Source organism: Cupressus sempervirens, chromosome 4 (genome assembly GCF_028749045.1).
Source record: "Cupressus sempervirens isolate cs-2001-9-10 chromosome 4, ASM2874904v1, whole genome shotgun sequence".
In the NCBI taxonomy this organism is placed as follows: domain Eukaryota; kingdom Viridiplantae; phylum Streptophyta; class Pinopsida; order Cupressales; family Cupressaceae; genus Cupressus; species Cupressus sempervirens.
In genome coordinates, this window is record NC_143121.1 from 702,477,088 (window position 1) to 702,492,232 (window position 15,145).

The 15,145-nt window shown below is 29.0% G+C and overlaps 1 protein-coding gene across 2 annotated transcripts; it reads left to right on the forward strand.

Annotated features, from left to right (window-relative positions):
* Positions 1–256: 256 nt before the first annotated feature.
* On the forward strand, positions 257–14,442 carry LOC149563196 (protein HOTHEAD-like). 2 transcript variants are annotated; one of them, XM_089823986.1, is made up of 6 exons: positions 257–340; positions 6,622–6,688; positions 6,813–6,957; positions 11,860–12,510; positions 13,296–14,121; positions 14,225–14,442. In XM_089823986.1, the coding sequence occupies exons 3-6, from the start codon at positions 6,951–6,953 to the stop codon at positions 14,289–14,291; spliced, it is 1,551 nt and encodes a 516-aa protein (XP_089680112.1). In that variant the 5' UTR covers positions 257–340; positions 6,622–6,688; positions 6,813–6,950; the 3' UTR covers positions 14,292–14,442. The 2 variants fall into 2 exon arrangements, with proteins under 2 accessions (XP_089680112.1, XP_089680111.1); XM_089823985.1 differs by lacking the exons at positions 257–340; positions 6,622–6,688; positions 6,813–6,957 and adding an exon at positions 9,832–9,973.
* The last annotated feature ends 703 nt before the right edge of the window (positions 14,443–15,145 follow it).

A 15,145-nucleotide genomic window follows, 5' to 3' on the forward strand; every position in this document is an offset into this window, starting at 1 on the left:
GTGTGAAAAAAGAAACCAGCAAAGCTGTTTTGGAATTTATGTATGTTTGGTAATAATTCAAGGTTAACCTCTGACTCTAAGTAAATTAAAATCCAAGTTAACTCAATATAAGAATTTGAATCACATCAGAAACTTGCGATGGTAAATAAGAATAGATAAAATAGAAAATTGTAAGAAACATATTTAAATTGTAAGTTGGCAATGCAACCACAAACACATCACAATTTCAAATCTGACGAGAAAATGAGAGTGAGAATGGGTATTTTGTTATTTTTCATTCCATTCCTGCTTTGTAATCAGCAGTTTTTCTGCTTTCTGGAAGCTGCAACGCCTGTGTCTGGTCAGAGGATATCATAAACTTAACTTATTGATTTGAGCTTTGTTCTTGTAATTCTTTTTACTATTGAGTTAAATCATGTTTATGATTTGTCAGGATTGTTTTTCTTTCATATTTGTGTCAGGATGTTTTGTTTTAGCCTTCAGCATTTATTTGTGTTATCTTGATTTATTTGTGTTATCTTGATATATATGTATATTGATAGAAGGATACTCATTAGTCTTTAGTTTTCAATCATAGAAATATTAGCATTTGTTTGTGCTTCGCTTTAATCAAAGAAATATAAACTTCTATCTATATACCCATTTCAAATTATTAAAATGAACTTTTGAATGAAAAATATTTTATAAGGAAGGATACTTATAGTATTTGTGGTATGCAATATACTATTGTATTCACCTTCTCCTATAATTCAATTAATTTGCATTAATCACTACTAACAACTAACAATTTTAATGTAATTCAAATTTGTTTGATTGGTAAATGGCCAAAGCTAGATTAGTTATTATTATTTATTGAAATTAATTATTATTATTTGTTAAGCAAAGGTAGATTTGAACCCAAGACCTCCAACATAAGAACCTCACAAGTTGTATTGTAGACTTTTGCGTATTATTAATTTATTTGTTACAAAATTAACCTTATAAATTTAATTTTGATTTAAAGATCGATTTGATATTTTTATTTAACATTTTAGAATGAATATTAGATTGAAACCTTATCAATAATTTAATTAATTAAATAACTGAATCATAAATGTTAATAAAAATAATTTTAACTTAAATTATTTCATAAAATTTATACATTATGATACTAATAACTTTTTATTTTTATTTACAATATTAATAAATTAAAAATTTATTAATTCAAACAATTTTATTACTATTTGATCACTACCCAGTATTGTTAGTCTTTGATTCTCAACCAAAAATTCTATATCTTTAATTCTCAAGAAAAAACAATTATATGCATAATTTTTACATCCATCTCAAATCATAAAAATGAACCTGAATTTGATAATAATAAAATTATTAACCTTTAATTTTCAACCAAACAATAATATCAAGGAGTTTTCTACTATCAACCAAGGAAGTATGGACATATATTTTTATTCCCGTCCCAAATCATAGTGGTTGTATTTATGTCAAGTTATAATAGTTTAATTAGATAATAGATTAATTAGATAGAGTGGTAAATTAAACCTATTAATTAATAATTATAAGACAAATTGGTAATGATTATGTAGTTATTAAAATTTTAATATTTAAAAAAATTTAATATAGATATTAAAAATTCTAATGTTCAATTTATGATTTTTTAAATTAATCATTCTATTTTAAAAAATTATTTCATATTTAAATAGTTTTAAAATAAAATATTTAAAATAATTTCTAATTTAATTGAATGTTAGTATTTAAGTATTAATATTTTGTTTGATTTTATTTAAATTGAAAAAGTATTAAAATATGTTTGATCTATTTCATGTTTTCATATATCTTATGGAAAATATCACTCAAAATAAGGGTATGCTTCCAACAAATTCAGGCGTATTAGAACTCAAAGATATGAACCAATAAAATAAAATTGGAGTAAAATAATTTTAGAAATTAAAAATCTCTCATATATACAATAGAAAAATTAAAAATAGAACTTCAAAATAAAAATAGTGAAATGTAATTGGTTGAAATATATAAAATTAATCACAACATAAAGTGATTGCAATAGTATATTGTTACATAATATTTTTTAAAAAATTATGTTTACAATAGTATTTATAATCAAATTCTTGAAATGGAATGGTCTTTGGACTTTCCTTCACTCACGGTTAAGGCTATCCATCATTGACGGATCTTACCCAAAAATTAAAAATGACTTTATTGTTGATATTATATTCAAAATTATAGTTATATTTAACATAAAAAAATTAATTATATTCTTTATGCATACAATAGTATTTATAATCAAATTCTTGAAATGTAATTAAAATTCTTAAAAATGTTGTCAAATATTTAAAATTTAAAATTTAAACTTTTGACTTCCTTAACAATAAATATATATATTTAAAAATCATGCTTACAATGGAAGCAACTATAGACAATATTGAATATAATTTTAAAATAACTAGATTTAAATCCAATGAATTTAAAAAGGTTGTGATGTAGTCAATTTGTAATGAAGAGGATAGAAAATTAATTTGACTTTTAAAAAATTAACAATTTTTTTTTTATAAATTCATATTAAGATTTATTTATTTTTAAATCTAATTCCTATTTTTATTGATGCAATGAAACACAAAATAGTCATCTATCGTTTCCTCTTCCAGGACAACCAAACAACTCCAAATGATATTCCAAAATTCATTTTTAGAATGCACCAATTCTAGAAGAGAGCTTATTCCAACATAGTTGAATTCTGCATTGACCAATTCTAGCAACCAAACATACCCTAAGAGAACTTGTGATTTGGTGATAACTACAATCTTTGAGGTCATCAATATTTTGTCTAGAAACAACATGCATCCTCAACAATCTGAAAACAACCACTATGGCATTTTGGATGATATAATTGAGTGTGATTTTAATTCCTTCAAACTAGTTTATACATATTAATGAATTATATGTGAATATAATGACTAATGTGTTCACAAATTATTGATGAATGTTTACACATATTAATTAATTGTACATCATGTTAATGAATGGTATGTGATTATAATGATTCAATGATATACTTCTAAAATGAATGAATGGAATATTTATTTACTTAGTTGTTAATGTGGAATTTAGAGTGATTATAGTAGGAGGGGAGGCCAAATAAGCTTCCACCTTCACGTGTTTGGCCTTGTTAAGTAGATAATATGAAAGGATTCTTCAAACCAAGTGAAGCTCAAAATAAACCTATCAAAACTAAAAACTGATATATGGTCCCATCAATTCTTCCCAAATGCCTTACCAACTTGACACTGAAATAAACCTTCACTAAATCATCATAACACCTTCTAAATAGGATCAGATGGATCAAACTCATTTTCTGACTACAAAGGCTTTATGAAAAAACTCCCAATGGAAGCTTCACCATTTCCATCATAATTCTATTTGAATGTCATACTATGACTGTGGCATAATAGTGACATGTGAAAGGATCCAAACCTTCCCAACACACACTTCAAACCAAATAAATAACCTCAATGCACTTCAAGGTCAATGACAATTTTTTGTTCCCAACTATACAAATCTAACCTTTACTGAATCAATATATTACTATGATTGTCACTATCATGGTCAAGACAATATGATAATTTTTTTTCTATACAAGGACTCAAAACAACTTAAAAGCCATTTCCATCCAATGTGAGAGTTCATCTCATTAAACTTCATGGAATAATAGGAGCTTGTCATTTATTTCATGTTAATGTAGACATTTCTAATTGACTCCTTTGGTCATCACCAAACTCCACCTAACACACTTTTCTCAAGTTTATAAAAATAACCAATCTCACTGCCTGAAGATAATATTCTAATGTGAGATTTTACACATGCAAAAGCATTTTAGTGGAAAGATGTCTTGGGAAGATTCTTCCTTGGCATTGTGAAGACTCCATTATGCTCACCACTCTTCATCTGGTTAGATATCTTCCTTTTCATCATCCTAATTGCATACATTTTTTAATTCACTAAGTATGCCACCTAAAGACACTCTTCTATCTTGGTAAAAATAACATATCCAATCTTCGCTCTTGGAGCATAAACAACCTCCATGGTCTTCTCATGGCCCATCACCAACACCATTGCATCTTTTTCACTGAGATCATTTATTCTACCAAATTGTCACTTACCTCATGCCATTCCTTTTGGCACTCTAAATCTTCATTCACCATGAATGTTACATCATTAGCCTCCATACCCTTCTCCTCACTCAAAGGACTTGTCATTATCCCAAACACCACTAACTCATCATACTCAAGCCCCTTAGTACTAACTTCCTTGTTGTCTTCACTAGCACCTTTGTCCTCCACATCTGCTTCAACACCTTGAACATTTTCAGCACTAGTTTTTTCATCTTCTTCACCATCCATCACTACTTAAACATCTTGAACCATCTCATTTTAAATTTCTTCATCCTTTTGCTACTTTAACCCCATCTTCATCTCTGTGGCATCAAGCCTCATTATCTATCTCTTTCTTGGTAGTATAGCTCTACCTCTTTTCCTCACAATTTTTTCCTCTTCTCATCTTTCTCTCTTTTCTTCTTTTCATTACTCAATGATCCCGTCAATGTTTTTTATGCTTCAAGCATATTTTTTTCTGAGTTTATCAAACCCTTTTTAATCTTTCCTAGACATCCTCTTAATCTTCACCAACTTGTAAGGATCTAATCCCTTTCTCTGATACCACCATGATGCAAAGTAGAATTGTTCAACACATTTGTCTTATGTACAAGGATAGATTCTTTAATTATTCCAGTGAGATATAACTTCTCACATCAAACATATCATCTTAAACCATTAAACTAATTGAGCCAACACCAAGTGCCTTAACTAATCATCCAATCACTTAATGACTCTATTAAGATCTATTAATTGTTAGAGCCTATCACAAACAACTCCACCCAACCACCATGCTCCACATATTGGCTTTCCATCAACCTTTTATCACACCTAAGTACCGATCACATAACAATTTATTGATTGTCATCCCTTTCTTCTTATCACAACTTCATCCTTCAAATGTGTCCTAATTCCACAAACTAGGACTCCATAACCCTTGACAATTGTTTCTCTACAAACAAATATTATTCAAGGGCATTCACAAAAAAAAATATCATTCAAGGGCATTCACCGTGATCCACAAACAAATATGATTTAGGTACTAATAGATCAACCAAGAAACAACCATTTTAAAGTGTTGTTATATCAGTCAAACATATAAATACGCAGAAAATTTCCCTTTATTGATGTTCAAAACTCATTCAACCCTTACACTTATCATCATGCTTTGACATCTTTTATAGACCAATACAATCTACTAAAACCAACCTCCACCTTTGTCACTACCCTATAAACATAATAGACTGATTTTTTTTCTTAATCCCTTATGTTGTGAAATTGACAACTTACATTATTTTTGCAACTTTAACATGTATTTCTTATTCCTTTACATCATATAGCCTCTTATTACCGCTTTATACTCAAACATAAACTAAACTATAAAGCTATCCTTGAACCCATCTATTAGCCCTTGTTAGGCCTATTTTCCCATATTGGTAACCTTTAATATTTTGACATGTTTTTTATTCAAACTTCATTCAAATGGCTTTAATGGCCATGGTTACTTTGGATCGCTTTTTGTAAAATGAAAGGGATCAATCACTCTCGAGATAAAACTGTTGAAAGCACAATCATTGCATGTAATCTCATCTTTAAATGATGTATCGAAGAATGTGTGGTGAGCCATGTGTTGTTTCTTGGACGCAATTACATTTTTAAGGAGATTGCATTTAAAAGTTGACAATGTTGTCAAGCAACATTGAAAACTTTTTGCATTTTGCAATGAATTACGCCCAAACCATTTCAAACCTCATACAATAGGTGCAATATGAATTGAAAATGTTCCCAACACCTAAGAATATCATACCCATAACCCCTTGACTAGTTTGACCATGATGGAGCTTATATATGCAACTCAAGCCAATGGTTTTACAATTTGGTTCATTATTGCATAGCACTTGTTCCATAAATCTGTATTTTGGATTAATTTGTTTCATCTATCTTGGTTTCAAGCAATGTAGAAGGAGGCCCTATTTTAATATGCAATCTCAATTGATATTCATAGGACATCAGTTGTGGAGTTGAAAATGCAACATGTTTGCATTTTTTATACAAGTCATTAATGTAAACGTGTTGCATTTTTCAACTCCACCTATTGTCCATGCATATGGAACGTTGTTGCACTTGCATTCTCAATTTAAAGTGGTTGAATCTAATTTTGAATGGGAGGGAGAGAAACCAAATACATATGGATGCTTAAGTGGCCACAAGCAATGATTTTTCACTATTTACATTGTAGTTATATCGTTGAGTTCCTTTTTTGACTATTGCTACATTATACATTTTGATGTTATTAAAAGTAATGTTTTGTTTCCTTTGTTGATATGTGTCATGCCTTCATTCAATAAAATTGATCTCTACTAATTGCAACCATACCGATAACATGTCAAGATCTTAGTCTTCTTAAAGTTGTTGTTATAACACTAATTGATCATGATTTCATTATATTTTGTTGCAGGATACCAAGCAGTAGAACTGATAAATTTAAGATGGAGTGCTCAAGTTTGACAATATTGATACTTGAGGTTTGTTATTGCACTAATAATCCTTTTTTTTAATATATGATTTGGTTAAAATATTAGTGGATTTAATTTCCCTGTTAAAAGCATTTTAGTTATAATTAATTTTTGTATCATGTCATTATTGTAGATAGGGATGCTCCAACTTTGAAGTCTCCAACACGGTTGGATCACTTTTGTAAAATGACAGGGATCGGTCACTCTCCCATAAAAATGTTGAAAGCACCATCATTGCACGTAATCCTATCTTTAATCAATATATTGAAGAATGTGTGGTGAGTCATGTGTTGCTTCTCAAAATGTTTTTCTCACTTACTCTTTCATAGTAATCTTAGTTTTCTTTTGTAAAAGAAATTAACTTGCAATATGTGCATGATTTTTTTTAAATCACAAGGTGAATAGATACTTGCTTACTAAAAATGAAGTTCCATTTTGTATAATTTATCAATTGTAATTTAAAAATAACATATCAAACTATTCAGTTATCAACTACCAGGTATCTAGTTGCATTCAGAAAAAAAAATAATGCATTAATACTAACCATGAAAATCAACCTAGGCTAGCTTATGTGGTAAATGTGTTGTATCTTGATTCAAACCCTTAACTTCCAGCTCAGTATCCCACTTCATGAATTCCATCAGATATATCTCTCTTCCTTCATGGAATGAAGCCTTCGAGGTATTAGGGGTATGTTGGTAGATCCAATAGTTTTTAGGGTCTTCTCCTTGTGGGAATGTTCACACGAGTCTTAACAAGGGCCAAGTTGGAAGAAGCTACTAGAGCATGCTTTGTCGTGAAGGCCCAAGAAATTAGGGGTTGTGGTGGCCTTTGATAAGAATGTCCTTAGAGAGAAGCATCGGGAGAGGTCTTGCTTTGAAAGTTTGTCATTGATTTTTTGTAATAAAAAACTATATGACAATCGTCAAAATTCCAATGACTATTAGTCGATATTTCGATGGTGTCTATCTTTGATGGCATGACAAGCTAATCAATAATAGTCTTATTTCTTGTTGATATTTGAATAAGGCCTCCCGTTGAGGGCATGACAAGCTCGTCGATAATAATTTCCTAAACATCAAATTTTAGACAAGAGTTGTCATCGATAATAATGTCATAATTGTAAAAGTTTTGACATTTCCTAGTAGTGGTCTAACATTGCCCTATGACAAAGATTGGGATCACTTTCAATGGGGTTGTCCATCGATATATCAAAAACCCTAGATTATGTCAAAATTTTGATGAAATTATAGTGACACTATTTTTTGACCATTGTCCATTAAAATATCAACCAACACTTGTTGAAAAATAGGTCCAAATTTACTAGTGGAGGGTGAAAGACAAGAGGTGGCTATAGATAGCAATTAGTGGGAACACATGAATGAACGGGGAGAGAGATATGAGGCGAGTAGGGAGAGGGGCGAGATGAGGTAGAAAAATAGAGAAATGAGGTGGAAAGATGTGAGGTGCAAATAGAAATTGGATTATTAGAGAGAGAGAGAGCGAGAGAGAGAGAGAGAGAGAGAGAGAGAGAGAGAGAGAGAGAGAGAGAGAGAGAGAGAGAGAGAGAGAGAGAGAGAGAGAGAGAACTTGGTGGACATATGAGATAGAGTAGGAAAAGTGAGAGAAAGTCATGTGAGGTAGAGTCAAAGGTTAAATAGAGGGAGAGATGGTGAAAGGGTATGATAACTCCTATTGTTGACTTATTCAAACCATGAATTCAATCCAAATAGAACCTTGACTTTAACAAGGGAAAAATATATAATAACCCAAGAATTTTTGTTTACCATAACATTAAACAAATGCACATAGCCAATTACTTGTAAACTTAACTAAAAGTTAAAGACAACCATAAACTAAACTATATTGAATGCAAACCCTAGTCAAATTAGATGAAATTAAATCACAACACTAAACAGAACCAAACCCTATTCACAAACCATATAAATCGCAACTCTCATAAAAACTATCATTAATAAGAGTCCCTAGTATTCTGGATAGATTTGAAATCTAGCCTAAATCTAATCAAAACCTAATTCTTAACTTGCTTCAACATAACCCTACATAAAGCTCACTTATAATCATAACGGTAAATGAAAATCAAGTATAATCATTTTCATAATTGAATATTAAGTCATTATAATGTAAACCTAACCAATGACCATCAACCTAAATATACCACTACAAAAATAGCATAATATAACCAAACTATAAAAAATACAACTACAATATATAATAAATTATAAAATTTAATTCTTAGGACTTGCCTATCAGATATTACTACTAGAGAAAGAGAGGGGGGGTGGCTTCAATTTACTTTCATGTATCTTATTATGAAATATATTTTTTCAAATTATTGTAAAATTTCAATAGTGATGATATTTTATAAATAAATAGCTCTTCTAATATTTCTTAAGCAACAATCATTTGCATCAATATAAGGAATAAAATTCTACATTTTTAATTTATTTTACAAACTCTCTCCTTCTTAGCAATAATTAAAAGTATATTATGCATTATTAAAATTATTAAAATGTACCACCACTTTCTTGAGTACGAATTCTATTTATTTATTTATATCTATAGTACATTTAACAATCTTCATTCCAAACTCGTTACTAATAAACATTTTATTACTACTTGTGCATATTGAATAGTTTCAGAACTTTAAATCGCTCCACATATTCTACTTATATTTTTTTCATATACAAATTAACTAGTTTTTGTAATAATAACATTGGATTACTAACTACTATTCTTTTGAGTAATATTTACCCAAGATTGATGTCCTCTGTAACGAAATTCATGTAAATCAGTGTGTCAAGAATCCCCATTTAAGAATATAAAATCATACAACCTACCATAGAAAACTTTAGTGAAGTTTAAATGGGCTTGAAGAAACTTTACTTCTTTCAAGAGTTCAACCGAAACACCAATTAGAAAACAAGAATGTTTTGGAGTGTCGAGAAAGAAACCAGCAAAGTTGTTTTGAAATTTATGTACGTTTGGTAGTAATTCAAGGTTAACCTCTGACTCTAAGTAAATTAAAATTCAAGTTAACTCAATATAAGAATTTGAATCACATCAGAAACTTGCGATGGTAAATAAGAATAGAAAATTGTAAGAAACATATTTAAATTGGCCAACCTTTATAATAGTGTTAGTAGGCAATGCAACCACGAACACATCATAAGAAAATGAGAGTGAGAATGGATATTTTGTTATTTTTCATTCCATTCCTGCTTTGTAATCAGCAGTTTTTCTTCTCTCTGGAAGCTGCAACGCCTGTGTCTGGTCAGAGGATATCATAAACCTAACTTATTGATTTGAGCTTTGTTCTCGTAATCTTTTTTTACTATTGAGTTAAATCATGTTTATGATTTGTCAGGATTGTTTTTCTTTCATTTTGACAGAAGGATGATTTGTTTTAGCCTTCAGCATTTATTTGTGTTATCTTGATGTATATGTATATTGATACAAGGATACTCATTAGTCTTTAGTTTTCAATCATAGAAATATTAGCATTTGTTTGCACTTCTGAATTCTTAAATTATATAAATCTATTTTGATGAAAGGAACTCTTATTAGATTTTTGCTTTAATCAAAGAAATATAAACTTCTATCTATGTGCCCATTTTAAATTGTTAAAATGAATTTTTGGATGAAAAACATTTTATAAGGAAGGAGGCTTATAGTACTTGTGGTAGACAATATACTATTGTATTCACCTTCTCCTATAATTTAGTTAATTTACACTAATCACCACTAACAATTCTAATGTAATTCAAACATTTCAAAGTTTTTAAAAATTGTTTGCCAAAATGATATATTCTAACATATTATGTTACTATAAATAACTAAATATATTAAATGTTTATGTTTTTAAAAATTATTAATTTATTTGTTACAAAATTAACCTTATAAATTTAATTTTGATTATAAGATCCATTTGCTATTTTTATTTAACATTTCGGAATGAATATTAGATTGAAACTTTATAATAATAATTAATTAAATAACTGAATCTTAAAAATAATTTTAACTTAAATTATTTCATAACATTTATACATTATGGTACTAATAACTTCTTTTTTTTTTAAATTTACAATATTAATAAATTAAAAATCTATTAATTCAAACAATTTTATTACTATTTGATCACTACCTAGTATTGTTAGTCTTTGATTCTCAACCAAATATTCTACATCTTTAATTCTAAAGAAAAAAAAATATTATCTGCATAATTTTGTACATCAATCTCAAATCATAAAAATGAACCTAAATTTGATTAAAAAAATTATTTATCTTTAATTTTCAACCAAACAATAATATCAAATAGTGTAAAAATGCACACACACACACACAACAATGAAAATATATCCATTAGTTTTCTACTATCAACCAAGGAAGTATCAACATATATTTGTATTCCTGTCACAAATGATAGTGGATATAGTTATTAAAAAATTTAATATTTAATTTATGATTTTTTAAATTAATCATTTTATTTTTTAAAATTATTTCATATTTAAATAGTTTTAAAATAAAATATTTGTTATTATATAATATTTATTACTAAAATAATTTCTAATTTAATGAATGTTAGCATTTAACTATTAATATTTTGTTCAATTTTATTTAAATTGAAAATGTATTAAAATATGTTTGATTTATTTCATATTTTCATATATCTTATGGAAAATATGTCTCAAAATAGGGGTATGCTTCCTATAAATCTGGGTCTATAAGAACTCAAAGGTACAAACCAATAAAATTGAAGTAAAATAATTTTAAAAATAAAAAATCTCTCATATATACAATAAAAAATAAATTGAACTTCAAAATAAAAATAGTGAAATGTAATTGGTTGAAATATATAAAATTAATCACAACGTAAAGTGATTGCAATAGAAATTATGTTTATAATAGATAATACATTATATATTTATGATTTAATAGTAAAATATATTATTGTTAATAATTTATATTTTATGTAGGAAGAAAGTGAATGTAGCAGTACATTCTACAGCAAGTATTGCATTTATCTTATTTTAAATGCTCGTATTATCTTCTGAATTTTCTATTTTATCACAATATCAACCGTTTAAAATAAGCTGAAATTTCATGACTTTAAAATGGGTTTGATTCGATCATTTTTGTTGGCTTGCTACATGTTTCAGAATACCCATATCCATTCATGACAGCTGATGCAAACAAAGCAATTGCAAGAACATATGATTATATAATCATTGGAGGAGGTACAGCAGGTTGCCCTCTGGCAACAACTTTGTCACAGCACTATTCTGTCCTTGTATTGGAGAGGGGAGGTTCACCATATGGAAACCCTGACATTGAAGATGCAAGTCTTTTTGGGAAGGCACTGGAAGAAACAAACAAATACACATCCATAGCTCAGACATTTGTAAGTGAGGATGGAGTTCAGTTGGCCAGAGCCAGAGTTCTTGGAGGTGGAACTGCTATTAATGCTATGTTTTATAGTAGGGCCAGCCTCAAATACATTAGAAGCATGGGTTGGGAAGAAAGACTTGTTAATGAGTCATATGAATGGGTGGAGAAAGAAATTGCCTTCAAACCAGATAAACTCTCCATTTGGAGTAGTGCTTTCAGAGATGCACTCTTGGAGGCAGGAGTGCTTCCTTTCAATGGGTTTACTTTGGATCATGTTGAGGGTACAAAGGTAAGTGCTTCCACCTTTGACAACAATGGCAGAAGACATACTGCTGCTGATTTCTTCAAGCATGCAAATCCCAATAATATAGTTGTTCTTCTCAATGCTACTGCTAGTAGAATCATCTTCCATTCTGTATCAGGTTAGTAATCATAAAAGTCAATGAGAACTTCTTTCTTAAATCTTCATAAATAGTTTTCCTTGTTTTTTATATTATTAATAAGTTTGGGAGGAAAGAGTCTATGAAGTATCAGTTTTGTTCTTGTTTTCTATACTATTAATAGCTTTGGGAGAAATAACTTTATTTGGATATTAAGATTATGAAGAACCAGAGAAATTCTATAGATTTCTATAAATTCAATATTTTAAGTCTATGAAGGTTCTTGAGCCTCGCAAGTGTGTCCCATCATGTTGAACCATTGCCATGAAAAAATAAAACAAAATATGATGTGTAATGCAAAGTATAGGTTACAGAATAATAATTAATTGATTCATTTGGCACTTTTGGTTATCAACCATTATCACAGTTAAGTATAAAGAATACGTTTTGAATTGAAAAGTTCAAATTGTTAGGGGTCTTATAGCCAATGTCTTGGTTTGCCAAGAAGATATATACATTATCCTTGAAACTGTAGCCCATCCATGCTGTATATGAATTTTGCAGCCAATTTAGTAATCATATTAAAGAGAAGCCCAGTGTATTGGTTATATTAAAAATCTCTGTAGCTTATATTTTAAAATAAAACTTATATGCTCTTGTATTAAACGCCTTACAACAATTATGAAGATCGAATCTTAGTGCAAATGGTTTATTTACTTATTTGTTTTAGATTTAGTCCTCAATTAATGCATTTATTTCTTCATATTATCAAGTATATATGTATATTGTTTAATTTATATATTAAATTATTGAAAATATGGGTGCAGGGAAGTTGAAAGCTTTTGGAGTGGAATTTATGAATTCTGTCGATGGTCAACCTTATCAAGTATTTCTTAATGAATCATCTTTTTATAATGAGATAATCTTATCAGCAGGAAGTCTAGGTAGTACTCAACTCCTCCTCCTAAGTGGAATAGGTCCTTATCAACATCTTGCACAACTTAATATTCCTTTATTGGTAGATTTGCCCTCAGTGGGTAAAGGGGTGCAAGATAATCCTCGATCAACCATAACCTTGGAGTCCCCTATACCAGTAAATATATCAAGTATACAAGTAGCAGCTATACTTAATGGATCCAAAATCTATATTGAATCTGTCAGCAATATTAGTTTTGTAAATGAAACATCTATCCAATATACAGGGAGTATTTTTGAGAAAGTAGCATATCCCTTATCAAGGGGAGAGCTCAAACTACATAACGTAGATCCTCGAGATAACCCCTTAGTTAAATACAACTATTACTCTCACCCTCTTGACCTAGATACATGTGTACAAGGTGTAAATGTAATAGCCAAGCTCACCAAGACAACTTCTATTCAACACTTTGCATTTCATTCTAATGGCACTAACATGCTTCATTTCATAGGTGAGGCACTTCCTGATACCAAAATATTTGACCATGAAGCCTTGGCCAAGTTCTGTAGAGATACACTAACCACAATATGGCACTTTCATGGAGGTTGTCAAGTTGATTTTGTGGTTGACCAAAGGTACTTGGTGAAAGGTGTAGATGGTCTAAGAATTGTTGATGGATCAACATTCAAGTCTAGTCCTGGAACTAATCCACAAGCAACTACCATGATGCTTGGAAGGTATAAATCATCCAACTATTTGAATTATCTTCCTTTTTTGAATTAATATGACTTCAATTATAAATGGTAAATTAGTCATTAACAACTACCGAACGTTTTACAGGTATACTGGAATCAAAATTCTTCAAGAACGAAACACTTTCATAGATAGTATGAAAGACCAAGGATAAAAGCAAGACATGTTATTGAAAAAATTTAATTCTCAATTCATGTACAATGGCAATCATATATAGATTTTCTATTAAGGTGAGCTTTGAGATTTGTTGACTATTTGTATAGATTAATGATGAAATAGAAATTTATGATCAATGATTTTTATTTTGGGACGAAGAAAGTATATAATTTTTTTATAATGATTTATAATGGTTGAAAATAAGATATAAATATTAAGTATTATACAAAATAAAGCGTAAATGAATCATGTCACTAATATTGTTAGATTGATAGTAATACTTGATACATATATACAAATACTAAAGATTGAGATGGAGACAAATTCAAAAGTTTCTAATAATTCTTGTAGAAGCATATGTGTGTATACTATAATATGATGCTTATTGTACTTTTAAAATGGTATTTAAGTGTTTGGATATTGTTGAGTCTCTTTGTACAATCGAAACTATCTAAATAGTTCTACATACATATTATACTTTTTGGAAAGACAATTTTGAGCTATATATATATATATATATATATATATATATATATATATATATATATATATATTGTCTCTAACTAATTTCATTTAGCTATGACATATATGATGTGAAATTTGGATCTTCTACCTCTAACCTTAGAACTCCATATGGTAGAATAAAATTATCACCATAAAAGCATCACATACTTAGGTTTGATAATTTAATCTTATTTTATATATGAGCTTTGACTAAAACTTCTCTAATCAAAGTCAGAGTTCAAATGTATAAAGCCATAAGTTCTACCACATTCACATTTGCACAAAAATTGGAATTACATTACAAATCAAAGAAATAAGAAAATAGAAAATGATTAGATTCTTTTTTAA